A 14,968-nucleotide genomic window follows, 5' to 3' on the forward strand; every position below is an offset into this window, starting at 1 on the left:
ATTCTTCAAATGCTTGCTAAGTGGTGCCACTTATGTAGTTGTATTGTAGTGAGAAATTTACAAAATTTGCATGCCTTTCCTTCAATGGATAGAATTACCAGTGCCAGAAACAAAATACTGTCTTTAAAATGCTCTAAAAATATTAAAATTGTTGATTAATGACCCTTAAAAGTGTAATAAATACATACAGAGACAGGAATTTGAAAGCAAAGCTTCAGCTGCTTTGTTGAGTTCCTTTTGTTGCAAGCAGTGGAATGTGAAAATTCATGCGACAATTGGTAGAAGTCTCTTGGGCTGAATGAACAGAGCCTTTAGCAAGCTCACAGAACTGTACACTGTAGAAGCCATAGCTGCTGCATAGAGCTAACTGACATTTCAAAGTACAAGCTGAATATTAGCTACTACATGTTTGAAAAACATCACTCATTGTCAACATTCGAAAAGTGTTGACTGTCATTTAAATTCATGTGGGAAATATTCCAAATGTATCCGAATAACTTAAATTCTGTAATACATTGTTTTACTTTATTATATGTTATTTAATATATCTTTGTGCAGCTGTGCCTCAGAGCCTTTACCTGTGAGCTGTGCCTGATCTGGGATGATAAATTTCTTCCAGCCTGGGTCTCCCTTTGCGAACCTCTCTTTGCGCATTCATTCAGCTTTCCAGGTTTTATATTTTGCTGCTACCACACATTGCTTGTGTGTCTGCAAGTTCTTGTTACAAGTATTGTTCCATCTTTTACAAACTATTGTTTTTCATTATTTTGTCACCAGCATTGATATGATAGTCATTTGTCTTTTATGAAATATAAACAATTCTTAACAACATGCCTCACACTATTGCTCATAAAAACCCACCATACTGCACGAAATTTCTGTATATGACCATTGGTTCTTGATCCCAAAATATTTTATTTTATTATCCTCTCCTGGTTGTACAGTTTTGCCCTTCATGTCTGGGATATCATGAATACAAGCATTCAGTCTGTCCCAAGTGTAACTCATCATAAATACTGAACATATGTCTATGGCAATTACTAATCATATTTCTCTTGTTAAAACTTTATTTACATGTTTACAACAATTTTATGAGAAGTGGGCTTTATTATTTGAGACCAAAAAGCAGTAATGATGTGTTCAGTATTACATAAATGCCGTAGGTTTCCTGTGCGACTTTGTGTCATAAGTTAAAATAAGTTGTCTTGAACGTGAGGCAAGCAAGATGTGCACAGTTACTACATACCAGCTGCCTTTGCTTGAGGGCAATATACATCTACTCTTGGTATAAGGTCACAGCATTCTTGCTCGTTGATGTGACCATTATGGGGTGTCTGACAACAGAAACGATTACCTTCTTTTAGACATTTTATGCCTTACATACAAAAATTTTTTCAGAAATGCACGTGTGAGCAAATTATTTAGACAGTATGACTTGTTGCACCACAACAGACTGACTATTTACAGCTGGGCCAAAGTAATGTTACCTGTCTAAAATTTTAGAAATCTTTGCATTTCATTTTTGCTTTTTTTAAAAGTTAGGTGTTTGTCCTATTAAACAAGTCTCTGACCTGCAAGCCAAAAATGAAATTCACTGCCATGGCTTGGTTAATTTGAAAGTCTCAACTATTTTTCAGTTTTCTATGCTCTTTCATCACTCTTATTGTTTTTTTCCTTGCAACAAGGTTGGATTAAAATTTTTCTCTGTTAAAATTGTTTGTGTTCAATCATTACTTAATTTCACTTTTATCAAATAAGTAATGTTAAACTTTCCTCTGTTTTACAAGAAATGAGTGAGGAACTGACATCTTACTACTTAAATCCGATAAAAATGGTGCATTCTGGTGGTCATTATGTACCAGCATCTGGAAAAGATGTGTACATTAAGTTCCTTGAAGAAGGCATCTGGGAAGTCATGGAAGAAGAGGAATGTGAAGAAAATGAGTCAGTGAGTGGATGTAATGATGAATCAGAGGACAGTGAAACATAGCTGCTGCATTCTGAGGAAAAGCAGCATTGTTCTATTAAGTGAAACTATTGCAGGTAATTATTCTTTTGGTTGAAAATGCGATAAAGTAAATCATATCTGAAGTAGAAACTTGGGGGTGTTCAACAAAATGTTGTGTTGAAATATTTATAACATATTCATCCTGCTGGAATTTAATTATTTGTAGAAAACTTGAACTAATTCTTTCATAGTTATGACAGATAATAATTGTTACACCATTTACCCCTTCTTCTGGTTTGTTTCAGAGTCTTTCAATCACAGTAAAAACTGATGTGTGCAGGTCGCATATCGGGTGCAAAACTGGCTGTCTGGAACAGTAAAATTGTCGTCTTTCCATGAGCTGATTTGGAATGTAAATTAAACAATGTATCTGGCTCTGTAATAGTACTTAATATTATTCTGTTTTTAAATACAATGTTTCACTTTTAAATACAAAGAAGACTTCTTAAATGGTTTTTATTTTGTCCCATAAATAAATTTGTGCTTAAAGTAAGTAATGGAGGGAGTGTAAGCTAAGCAACTTTCAAATTAGTGAAAAGTGTGAAATCTACAGAGGCTATTGTTAATTTTATGGCTATTAGTATGCTTGCTTTGTGTAATTATTCATTGCTATGAGTACTTTCTCATTGATTGTGGCTGTCTCCCTGAAGAGACACTTGAGCTACATAAGCAGGGTAAACTATTTTTTTGTTGTTGGAAAAAAAAAACATGTCTGCCATGGAATGACCGATTTTTGCAGTGTCAGAAAGTGAGAACATATTTGGCAAGGAGTTACACATTATGCAAAATGTAACCATGTGTCAGGTTGACAGACTTTGGTCGTGTGCAGCATGTTTGGCAACTGGATGGTCAAGTTTGCAGTTTTCCATGGTTTGGTTCTGGACATTCATGCGAGTAAACAGTTGGGTACCTGTTATGGCCATATAGAATGCTGCACAGTAATTACAGCTTAGCTGATGCATAATATGGCTGCTTTCATCTCTGTCTTTTAATGGGTAGGAAATGCCTGTGGCTGGACTGTGGTAAGAGATGTTTGATGTGTGTGTGGGACAGGTTTTGCACTTGGGTCATCCTCAAGGGAATGACCCATGTGGTGCAGGACTGGGAGCAGGATTGGAATGGGGATGAACAAGAATATTCCGTAGATTGGGTGGGCAGCAAAACACTGCTTTGGGTGATAGAGGTAGAATTTTGGGAAGAATGTTTCTCATCTTAGGGCATAGGGAGATGTATTGGAACCATTGCTGAAGTTTTTGGTTCAGTTTTTCAAGGCCAGGGTTATAATGGGTGATTAGAGGAGAGCTGGTCAGTGGCTGGTTAACAATTTTACTTTCGTCATTGGAAGAGATGGCATTGGAGATACGTTTAAGGATGAGCAGGACAGGATATTGTCTGTCAGTAAAGGCTCAGGTAAGGTTATTGGCATATTTTGGCAATTCCTGCTTTCCATTGCAGCTGCGGCATCCACAGGTGGCGAGGCTGTAAGGGAAAGACTCCCGTAGAAGTGGTGACAACTGTTTAATTTAGGTGTAGTGGAATGAGAATTATGATGATTTAACTTGTAGCAGATTTTGAATGTAAAGCAATTTAAAAAGGGAGCGGAGTCATACCAAGAGGGCAGCAAGGTAGGCCTCCTCCAAGAGTGCAGGCAAGAGGCGATGCAAAAACTGAATAGGAAAAAGAGGAAGAGACAGGTTAAGAATGAATTGGGAGAGGTACGTGAGTCCTCGTAACCCTTGTGTTCCTATCTTCTGACTACAATAAGCACCCATTCCCTCATACCGTGCCTATAAAAATCTGCTATTGTCCATGTCATTTCAGCAGTGTCATATTATCCACATAGCATCTTAAGAAAATGGCTGTTCTCAAGCAGACATCTATCACAAACTGGGTTTTTGTGGGAACAGCATACTTGATTCATACAGCTGCCACATAAACAGTTAGATTATGTTTGACAGTGGAGTTGTTGCTGCTATTTAGGAGCAGGACTGGAGCAGCCTAGGCCTTCGTGGCAAACGAATCTGCTCCAGTCCTGAATCCCTCGACCATTACACCAACAACCTGAAAACAGCTTTCGCATCCCGCAACTACCCTCCCAACCTGGTACAGAAGCAGATAACCAGAGCCACTTCCTCATCCCCTCAAACCCAGAACCTCTCACAGAAGAACCCCAAAAGTGCCCCACTTGTAACAGAATACTTCCCGGGACTGGATCAGACCTTGAATGTGGCTCTCCAGCAGGGATACGACTTCCTAAAATCCTGCCCCGAAATGAGATCCATCCTTCATGAAATCCTCCCCACTCCACCAAGAGTGTCTTTCCGCCGTCCACCTAACCTTCGTAACCTCTTGGTTCATCCCTATGAAATCCCCAAACCACCTCCCCTACCCTCTGGCTCCTACCCTTGCAACCGCCCCCGGTGTAAAACCTGTCCTATGCACCCTCCCACCACCACCTACTCCAGTCCTGTGACCCGGAAGGTGTACACGATCAAAGGGAGAGCCACGTGTGAAAGCACCCACGTGATTTACCAACTGACCTGCCTACACTGTGACGCTTTCTATGTGGGAATGACCAGCAACAAACTGTCCATTCGCATGAATGGACACAGGCAGACAGTGTTTGTTGGTAATGAGGATCACCCTGTGGCTAAACATGCCTTGATGCACGGCCAGCACATCTTGGCACAGTGTTACACCGTCCGAGTTATCTGGATACTTCCCACCAACACCAACCTATCCGAACTCCGGAGATGGGAACTCGCCCTTCAGTATATCCTCCCTTCTCGATATCCGCCAAGCCTCAACCTCCGCTAATTTCAAGTTGCCGCCGCTCATACCTCACCTGTCTTTCAACAACTTCTTTGCCTCTGTACTTCCGCCTCGACTGACATCTCTGCCCTTACTCTTTGCCTTTAAATATGTCTGCTTGTGTCTGTGTATGTGCAGATGGATATGTGTGTGTGTGTGTGTGTGAGTGTACACCTGTCCTTTTTTTCCACTAAGGGAAGTCTGTCCGCTCCCGGGATTGGAATGACTCCTTACCCTCTCCCTTAAAACCCACATCCTTTCATTTTTCCCTCTCCTTCCCTCTTTCCTGACGAAGCAACTGCCAGTTGCGAAAGCTCGTAATTCTGTGTGTGTGTTTGTGTGTTTTGTTCATGTGCCTGTCTGCCGGCGCTTTCCCGCTTGGTAAGTCTTGGAATTTTTGTTTTTAATATATTTTTCCCATGTGGAAGTTTCTTTCATATAACAAAGATTCCAAGACTTACCAAGCGGGAAAGCGCCGGCAGACAGGCACAATGAACCAAACACACACACACAAGGCTTTTAGAAGGCTGTATACAGCAAAACTGATAAATTTATTGCTGATGTGAGTGGAAATTTTCCCATGGAAAATGAATATTTCAGAAACTCCCAAGAAGGGCACATCATGTCGGGAAGTTTTTATAACAGTTGGAACTGAAATGAATAATGTTGGGTTTTGCTGTTTTGTGTATACTTCTTTTTAAATTTACCTAAGATTAGAAAAGAAAATGTTGATGGTAACTCCTTTAACTGAGAAAAACAGCTGCAGATATGAAATATCATCATCTCTCTCTACATAAAACATTGTCTGAAGCCAACAATTTATTAAAAGCTCTCTCAGCTTTCACATGTAATTTGTGTTTTGATTGGTTTTATACAATTTTTGAAGTATGCTAAAGTTTCATCTCCAAATACATTTTATACCCATCATGTATTTACTCTGGTCAATGTATTGTCTATGTCTGTTCTACAATTTTTCCTTTCTATTGCTCATGTCAGTTAACTTATCATGGTATGCTTAACATATCGCATTAACTTGTCTTTTCTTACAGCAAGAATCCTATAAATTTGTTTCCGTATTTTAACTTCTAGTATCTCTTAATTTCATATTTATGTTGTAATTTGAAAGTGCCCAATGTGTATTAAGACATGAATAATGATAGGTGGTTTGTTTATAATACTTGTATCACCACTGTTAATAAATGTATTGCAGATAAACACACACTTACAGTTTATAGAAAGCCCCTAATGTCATATTATTGTCTTTTCATTGAGATATTTTTGAGACGAACTACTAAGCTGTCCCAATGAACACATGCAGAAAGTGATATATCAGCTGGAAATCCCATGGTTTCTGAGTGCTCTAGAAACAGTGCTGAATTCAAATGATGGTCACTGCATTAATCAAATGGAATAGCCACACTTCTCGGTAGACATCTGAAGAGAATAACTTAATAGTTTTACACTGCTAAATTCCAGTACTAAAACTAAGAACACAAATCAAGCAAAACTAAAGTGGCAGGTAGTCCAACGGGAAGTAACACTTACTTCAGTCCTCACAAGTCTCTGAATCTCTCGCTTTTAATACTGTTGAGATCTTTAGTTAAAATGTCTGCTACATTGTCATCAGTTGACACACACTTAAGAAAGCCATCTAAGACAGTCTGCCTGACAGTCTGACTGACCCAGAAATGTTGGGTACTTTCTGACACACCTTTTTTCTTCGTTATCTTAGTGGCACCTGTGTTATCACCCAGAGGAGCAGTTGAACAAATTCAGATGTGTCGGACATTAGAGACCAGATCTGACACACCCCAGATCATGAACTAGACTTCAGAAGACAGCCAGGCCGGGCGCTGACGGCAGTCGGAACACCAGCGATGAGAGAGGGCTAATGTAGCTGCATCTGGCAAGCATGGACCGCAGACAGAACACACGACACAGCGTGGACCAATTATGGAGTGCCCAGCATGAAACGGAAGTGGAAATAATAATAACAGTCATGAGACAGAGTACCCAACATCTCAGATCGGGTCTCCTTGAACAGTTGTTGACTCAGCTGCGTCATCTGCTACTGGCTCTGCGTTCCTTGGAAGTGTGTTGTCACCACCTTTTGATAGAACTGAAAAGCTGAACTGCACTGCATACATGCTGTGTTGTTTCACATCATTGCTTTGTGGCTCAGCTATTGTACTCTGCTTCATGTTTACTTCCCCAGGAAGACACAGTTCTTTGCTTACCATAGCCTTCAGAGGGGATACTCTATTGTCAAAAATGATATATCTTCTCAAAAGGATTTTTCTCTGTCCAAGGCTTTACAGATGACATTATTTTATCCTGCTTCCACTTGAAAAGGTACACAAATTCTTATGTTCAGTCCCCAAGTCTATCAGATTTCGATACACTTGTCCAGGCTGTGTAGTTTTCAAATCTTCTTTAACACGTTCTTTCTGCTTCCAGACTTCATATGGGATTTTTACAGAAAGTAATCTTGTTGGGCATCTATTTCAGGTGTAGCATGTGTTGGGCACACCACCTTGGAATACCTCATGCTGGAGTAAACTGTGCTTTTCTGATGTAATATGCCCTCTTCCTTGAACAACTCTTCAAATTTGCTGTTGATGTCTTTGGTCTCATTCTCCTGTTGGAAACTTTGCATGTACCTGAATCTCCTGTAGACTCAGACACATGAGTTTTCTGCTTTAACACTTTCACTCATGATATCTTGAGTTATCCAGGTAAGTAACATAATAATGTGCTCCAACCAAGGAAATCTGTGTAATATAACCTATATCTTATTTACCAGTTCTAGAACATGTTTACTTGTAGCGTGGCTTGGTTTGAAAAGCTGTCTCTGGGATTTTCCTTGCACACACACTACACATCCTTCTTCATACTTAGTCGTCCACAGGATTTGGGTAAAGGTTCTCTGTGTCCAAGTCTGTGGTGCCAAAAAACTTGTGCCTATCTGGCTGTGGCTTCATTTTCCACTTGTTCATGGTTTTTGTGGCTCTGGGGCACCACTGTACTATTATTCACTTTGTAATATTTACAGTACACTAAACAGACATCACTGCTTTATCACAACCATTTCAGTACTTCCGTGTGACCAATAGGCACACTAATGTCACTGTTTTTGAATCTAATACACGTTCCTTTCTTGCCCATCTGTTTACAGACAAGTTCCCATCAAGTTCTTTCACCAGAAGCACATTGTTAATTGGATTGACTTACAATGACATGATTTTACTGCTTTCATGATAACTCTTCTCTTACCAGTCACTATAGTAAATTCCCCATGAGCCAATTTTACTTATCTAAAGTTACCCATCTTTAAGTCCTGTAGTATCTCTTGAGATGCTCCTGAATCCAGAACCAACACCTTTCAATTAGCATCTCCTCCATGTTTGGACACTGTCATAGCCACTATTTCCATCATTGTCCATCGCACTTGCACTGGGTCAGTTTACAATGTATGTATCACTTTCAGCACTATTGAGCTGGCACACGTGTGGGTTCTTGGGAAAATTCTGCTTGCTCAGCACAGCCTTAGCTTCTTTTACACAGAACTGTGGGCACTCTCTGGCGATGTGGTCCACTTCACCGTAGGAAAAAGAGAGACTGGTTCTGCTGAATGTGTTATTTTCATCTTCTTGGTTTTGTTTGTGATGTTTGTTATGGCTCCTCACAAACTTATGTTGTTTCTGACTTCTATGTTGTGATGCATATGCTTTGGCTTCTTCATGACTTTTGGTGGATTTGGACTCTGGTTTCAGGCACTTCTCTTATATGAGTTTTTAAGAAAAATTAATACAGCATGTGCAATTGGGTGCTGAAGTAAATTCAGTGGTGGCAAGTGAAAATTTATGCTGGATTGGGACTTGAATTCGGATTTCCTGCTTTACACTAGCGTCACCTTAGCTACCTCGGCCATCCAGATATGCTTTTCATCTTACCCAAATTCTCAACTTGTCACACTCTTGTAGCGTCCACTGTCCATTAACCCTTTGCTCGCATCATTTTTGCGAGTTCCATAGGAGTTTGGGTCTAGTGTGCATGCTTGTAGATATATGTGTGGTGTCCATTCTATCATATATAGCTGACAGGTCAAGAACCATCTACGCTCATAGATATTACGATATATATGTGTGGTATCCGTTTTGTTGGATATATCTGACAACACACACACACACACACACACACACACACACACACACACACACACACACACACACACAGAGAGAGAGAGAGAGAGAGAGAGAGAGAGAGAGAGAGAGAGAGAGAGAGATTTCTCATGTAACCTGTTGTTGATAATGTCAGTGGTCACTCCATCTTCATCTCATTCTAAACTTGCAATGTGCCCTTCATTCTTCTTCAGAGGCAGCCCAAGAAGCATGTTTCATCATCAAATGTGAAGCTCCCTCACTATACTAATCTGTTGGCAGCCAGCATCTTCATCACATAGTCATCCATAGTCGCATCTTCTTCCATCTTCAAATTTACCAAGTCTCTCTTCTTGTATATAGTGTGGAGTATGCCATTGTTGCAGTGTATCTTCTTGAGCTTCTCTCACGCTTTCTTTGTTAGTTTAAGAGTACCAGTTGTCTCTAGATAGCTGCCTTCGACCAGCGTGAAAATGATGAACAAGTCTCTCTCATCTTTGTTCCTTTTTTCTACACCCAGTTCATCATAACATGTTCCAAACCTGTGTTCCAAGATATCTCTTGCCTCTCAATGCTGAATCAGTGAATGATTTTCATAGATGGTTCCATCATTCAGAATTGTTTTCTCCTTCACTGACTGTTGTAGAACGTAAGGTATTTCTGACACTTAATGTTAAAGCACTGTGGCCATAACCTGTCGTAATTTTAAAGTGCACGACTCATATTGAGATGTGGATAAGGATAGGTAGCTATATTACACTGAATGCCAAAGAAAACTGGTATAGGCATGTGTATAATACAGTGATATGTAAACAGGCAGAATATGGCGATGCGGTCAGCAACACCTATATAAGACAACAAATGTGATGCACAATTGTTACTGCTGCTACAATGACAAGTTATTGAGATGCAAGTGACTTTGAACATGGAGTTACAGTTAGTGCACAAGCATCTCCGAGGCAGCGATGAAGAGGTGTTTTTTCCGTATGACCATTTCATGAGTGTACCGTGAATATCGTGAACCCGGTAAAAAATTAGATCTCCGACATCGCTGTGGCCGGAAAAAGATCCTCCACGAATGGGACCAACAACGACCAAAGAGAATTATTCAGCGTGACAGAATTGAAACTCTTCCACAAATTGTCACAGATTTCAGTGCTGGGCCATCAGCAAGTATCAGCACTGAAACGTTCAACAAAACTTCGTCAATATGGGCCTTTGGAGCCGAAGGCCCACTCGTGTACCCTTGATGACTGCAAGACACAAAGCTTTACGCTTTGCCTGGACCTGTCAACATGGTGACTGGAAACATGTTGCCATTTCAGATTATATATTGAGTACATGGACATGTGCAGGTATGGAGACAACCTCATGAACCCATGGACCCAGCATGTCATCAGAGGACTGTTCGAGCTGGAGAAGACTCTGTAATGATGTGGGGCATGTTCATTTGAAGTTATATGGGACCTCTGATACGTCTAGATACGATTCTGACAGGTGACACAGATGTTAGCATCCTGTCTGATCACCTGCATCCATTCATGTCCAGTGTGCATTCCGATGGAATTTGGCAATTCTAGCAGGACAATGTGACACCCCACACATCTAGAATTGCTATAGAGTGACTCCAGAAACACCCCTGTGAGTTAAAACACTTACATTGGCCACCAAGCTCCCCAGACATGCACATTATTAAGTATATCTGGGATTCCTTGCAATGTGCTGTTCAGAAGAGACAAGCCCCCACTCCCCCTCATACTCCTACGGATTTATGGACAGCTCTACTTCACACATTAGTCAAGTCCATGCCACATCGTGTTGCGGCACTTCTGTGTGCTAGCAGTGAACCTACAATAGATTAGGCAGTTGTACCAGTTTCTTTGGCTCTTCAGTATTTGTGTGTTTTGGTTTTGTTCAATCTTTGATTTACACATTTTTAATGTTTTTTTGTATCTTCTGTGCCTAGCTTTTAGTTCTAGCTACTGGATTGCTTAAATGTACTGTTCCTGGCAGATTACCTTACAAATTGTAGTCTCAGGAGAGTTATATTTCTTCTCTGTTTCTCCTGTGATCACATTCAATCAAGTTCATCACTGGTTAAATGAGTGAGTTTTTCATACAATACACACACATATCACTGTTAATAAATGTACTGTAGATAAACACACACTTGGTATGTATAGAATGGCTCTAACTTCATATTACTACCATCTTTACAGTGATTTGTTTTTGACACAAACTGCTAAGCTGCCCCTAAGAGCACACAGGCAAAAGAGGAAATTCCCCTGGAAAACCCTTGGTTTCTGAGTAATCTGGAAATGGTGCTGAATTCTAATGATAGTACCGCATTAACCGAACAGAATTATGACATCATATCTGTCCACCTATTCTTTAACACTTTCTTAAGCATCACATTTTCATTGCCTCCAGCTTCTTATTCTACGGTGCTTACACAGTCCACATTTCATATCCATACAGTGTTATGCTGCAAACGTATTGCTTCAGAAACACACACTGTTCCATGACAGTATTTAATAACATCATGCTGGCAATGCTGTGTTGTTTTCTGAATGATAACAATCTGCCATACCCCATAGCACAGTTTTGACTGTGCAGTTACTTTTATGTGTGTCTTAAATATATACCAGTGTAACATAGTGTAGTAACACGATTCACATTTCTGTCGCACTTCACATAGTGTAGACCAGGAACTGTCTGATAGGCATGCCCAATGTGAACTGACCGGACACGGCCCGTGCTGCCTGAGTAGTTGTTGCTCCGCTGGCAGAGGTCACGTGAATTCTCGCGTGCCTTCTGGTGGACGGGACTTTACTTGCGCCAACTACTGTCTGTGACGCGCCGTGCCAAAGTACGCCTCCCGCGATCTTTCTGGTGGCTGCTTCACATAGAAACATAAAACTACCATTGGTTCTGTAGTCAAAAGAATGAAAGTAAAAAGATGATTTACAAAGTATGACCCATTACATAATATGTACTTATACGGATATGGTGTCTGTTCTTTCAGAGATGTCCGAAAGAACAGACACCATATCCATGTAAGTATATGGTTCTGGTAACATCGACCATGACCTCCTTCTGTGCGGATACACACATATTCCCTGAACTCTTACGGGACTTGGTAAGAATGTCTTCCACGAATAATGAGTGTGCTGGGGTGGGACACTACGAATGTAGTGTGCGGACCTACAAGGTAAGAATGTGGGTCTCGCAGGAGGTGTGTGCGAGATAGTCCCTGCAGTTGCGCTATCCTCTGTGCCCGCGGTCGCTCATATGGATAGAGCATCTACCACATAAGCAGGAGATCCCAGATTCGAGTCCTCGTCAGGGCACACATTTTCACCTGTCCCCGTAGCAGCTGAACGTATTAAAATATAATTCTAATTTCATTACATAATAGGAAAGTGAACATCCAATGGCATAGCATGAATTTGGTGATTAAAAATCCATAGGTATACACCATCCACAGTTGATCACCTCCTTAAAAACATGAAAGAGGAAGAAAATAGAAATGAAACAACACTAAAACTATTAAATATTTCAGTATTCCTGAAATGGCAGGGACCATGGAGCTGGTGGTGGTAAGACGCTAAGTGGTTGAAAGATATTTTACACATTTATTTGCCTTAGCATTTGAATAAACAGAGAACTATTTAACAAGAGATACACTTCAAATTATTGCTTTCAAAAATTATTGTTATCTTTATGATTATTCCCAGAATGAGATTTTCACTCTGCAGCGGAGTGTGCGCTGATATGAAACTTCCTGGCAGATTAAAACTGTGTGCCCGACCGAGACTCGAACTCGGGACCTTTGCCTTTCGCGGGCAAGTGCTCTACCAACTGAGCTACCGAAGCACGACTCACGTCCGGTACTCACAGCTTTACTTCTGCCAGTATCCGCAGAAGTAAAGCTGTGAGTACCGGACGTGAGTCGTGCTTCGGTAGCTCAGTTGGTAGAGCACTTGCCCGCGAAAGGCAAAGGTCCCGAGTTCGAGTCTCGGTCGGGCACACAGTTTTAATCTGCCAGGAAGTTTCATATCAGCGCACACTCCGCTGCAGAGTGAAAATCTCATTCTGGAAACATCCCCCAGGCTGTGGCTAAGCCATGTCTCCGCAGTATCCTTTCTTTCAGAAGTGCTAGTTCTGCAAGTTTCGCAGAAGAGCTTCTGTAAAGTTTGGAAGGTAGGAGACGGATACTGGCAGAAGTAAAGCTGTGAGTACCGGACGTGAGTCGTGCTTCGGTAGCTCAGTTGGTAGAGCACTTGCCCGCGAAAGGCAAAGGTCCCGAGTTCGAGTCTCGGTCGGGCACACAGTTTTAATCTGCCAGGAAGTTTCATATCAGCGCACACTCCGCTGCAGAGTGAAAATCTCATTCTGGAAACATCCCCCAGGCTGTGGCTAAGCCATGTCTCCGCAGTATCCTTTCTTTCAGAAGTGCTAGTTCTGCAAGTTTCGCAGAAGAGCTTCTGTAAAGTTTGGAAGGTAGGAGACGGATACTGGCAGAAGTAAAGCTGTGAGTACCGGACGTGAGTCGTGCTTCGGTAGCTCAGTTGGTAGAGCACTTGCCCGCGAAAGGCAAAGGTCCCGAGTTCGAGTCTCGGTCGGGCACACAGTTTTAATCTGCCAGGAAGTTTCATATCAGCGCACACTCCGCTGCAGAGTGAAAATCTCATTCTGGAAACATCCCCCAGGCTGTGGCTAAGCCATGTCTCCGCAGTATCCTTTCTTTCAGAAGTGCTAGTTCTGCAAGTTTCGCAGAAGAGCTTCTGTAAAGTTTGGAAGGTAGGAGACGGATACTGGCAGAAGTAAAGCTGTGAGTACCGGACGTGAGTCGTGCTTCGGTAGCTCAGTTGGTAGAGCACTTGCCCGCGAAAGGCAAAGGTCCCGAGTTCGAGTCTCGGTCGGGCACACAGTTTTAATCTGCCAGGAAGTTTCATATCAGCGCACACTCCGCTGCAGAGTGAAAATCTCATTCTGGAAACATCCCCCAGGCTGTGGCTAAGCCATGTCTCCGCAGTATCCTTTCTTTCAGAAGTGCTAGTTCTGCAAGTTTCGCAGAAGAGCTTCTGTAAAGTTTGGAAGGTAGGAGACGGATACTGGCAGAAGTAAAGCTGTGAGTACCGGACGTGAGTCGTGCTTCGGTAGCTCAGTTGGTAGAGCACTTGCCCGCGAAAGGCAAAGGTCCCGAGTTCGAGTCTCGGTCGGGCACACAGTTTTAATCTGCCAGGAAGTTTCATATCAGCGCACACTCCGCTGCAGAGTGAAAATCTCATTCTGGAAACATCCCCCAGGCTGTGGCTAAGCCATGTCTCCGCAGTATCCTTTCTTTCAGAAGTGCTAGTTCTGCAAGTTTCGCAGAAGAGCTTCTGTAAAGTTTGGAAGGTAGGAGACGGATACTGGCAGAAGTAAAGCTGTGAGTACCGGACGTGAGTCGTGCTTCGGTAGCTCAGTTGGTAGAGCACTTGCCCGCGAAAGGCAAAGGTCCCGAGTTCGAGTCTCGGTCGGGCACACAGTTTTAATCTGCCAGGAAGTTTTATGATTATTGTTTTGCTTTGCATATCTAAGTTTTAAATCCAACAATGAAAAATCCATGACAGAATGTAACAATATTGTGAAAGGAGAGCTGCAACTCACCATATAGTAGAGATGCTGAGTTGTAGGTAGGTGCAATAAAAAGACTGTCACAAAATAAACTTTCGGCCAACAAGGCCTTTGTGTGTGTGTGTGTGTGTGTGTGTGTGTGTCTGTGTGTCATGTGTTTTGAAGTTTTAAATAAAACAAGCCCTTAAACTGAATCGACAATTTTTACACTTGTACAGACTTAAATCAGAATTAAACAGGCTGAAAATGAATACGTCTGTTGCTCACTGTTTTCTTGCTATGTCTTTCTCTGGCCAAAAGTAAATACTGGCAGGCACAGCATCCATGTGGAGCAGGCTCATTATTTGCCATATACTGTAATGAACTT

At 41.6% G+C, this 14,968-nt stretch overlaps 1 protein-coding gene and 7 non-coding genes across 8 annotated transcripts in view; 7 read left to right on the forward strand and 1 right to left on the reverse strand.

Moving 5' to 3' along the window:
* Positions 1 to 2,043, forward strand: part of LOC126267345 (esterase OVCA2) — a 37,875-nt gene extending 35,832 nt beyond the window's left edge. Inside the window, exon 5 of the mRNA XM_049972468.1 lies at positions 1,788 to 2,043. Coding sequence (XP_049828425.1) covers positions 1,788 to 1,990 — 203 coding nt within the window. The 3' untranslated portion in view covers positions 1,991 to 2,043. The remainder of the gene's footprint in view (positions 1 to 1,787) is intronic.
* A 10,738-nt stretch (positions 2,044 to 12,781) lies between these two features.
* Trnas-cga (transfer RNA serine (anticodon CGA)) lies at positions 12,782 to 12,856 on the reverse strand. Its single transcript has one exon. It is a non-coding gene; the product is annotated as a tRNA-Ser (tRNA).
* A 78-nt stretch (positions 12,857 to 12,934) lies between these two features.
* On the forward strand, positions 12,935 to 13,009 carry Trnas-cga (transfer RNA serine (anticodon CGA)). Its single transcript has one exon. It is a non-coding gene; the product is annotated as a tRNA-Ser (tRNA).
* A 225-nt stretch (positions 13,010 to 13,234) lies between these two features.
* Positions 13,235 to 13,309, forward strand: Trnas-cga (transfer RNA serine (anticodon CGA)). Its single transcript has one exon. It is a non-coding gene; the product is annotated as a tRNA-Ser (tRNA).
* Positions 13,310 to 13,534: 225 nt separating this feature from the next.
* Positions 13,535 to 13,609, forward strand: Trnas-cga (transfer RNA serine (anticodon CGA)). The gene has a single exon. It is a non-coding gene; the product is annotated as a tRNA-Ser (tRNA).
* A 225-nt stretch (positions 13,610 to 13,834) lies between these two features.
* Positions 13,835 to 13,909, forward strand: Trnas-cga (transfer RNA serine (anticodon CGA)). The gene has a single exon. It is a non-coding gene; the product is annotated as a tRNA-Ser (tRNA).
* Positions 13,910 to 14,134: 225 nt separating this feature from the next.
* Positions 14,135 to 14,209, forward strand: Trnas-cga (transfer RNA serine (anticodon CGA)). Its single transcript has one exon. It is a non-coding gene; the product is annotated as a tRNA-Ser (tRNA).
* Positions 14,210 to 14,434: 225 nt separating this feature from the next.
* Trnas-cga (transfer RNA serine (anticodon CGA)) lies at positions 14,435 to 14,509 on the forward strand. The gene has a single exon. It is a non-coding gene; the product is annotated as a tRNA-Ser (tRNA).
* The last annotated feature ends 459 nt before the right edge of the window (positions 14,510 to 14,968 follow it).

Source organism: Schistocerca gregaria, chromosome 4 (genome assembly GCF_023897955.1).
Source record: "Schistocerca gregaria isolate iqSchGreg1 chromosome 4, iqSchGreg1.2, whole genome shotgun sequence".
Classification (NCBI taxonomy): domain Eukaryota; kingdom Metazoa; phylum Arthropoda; class Insecta; order Orthoptera; family Acrididae; genus Schistocerca; species Schistocerca gregaria.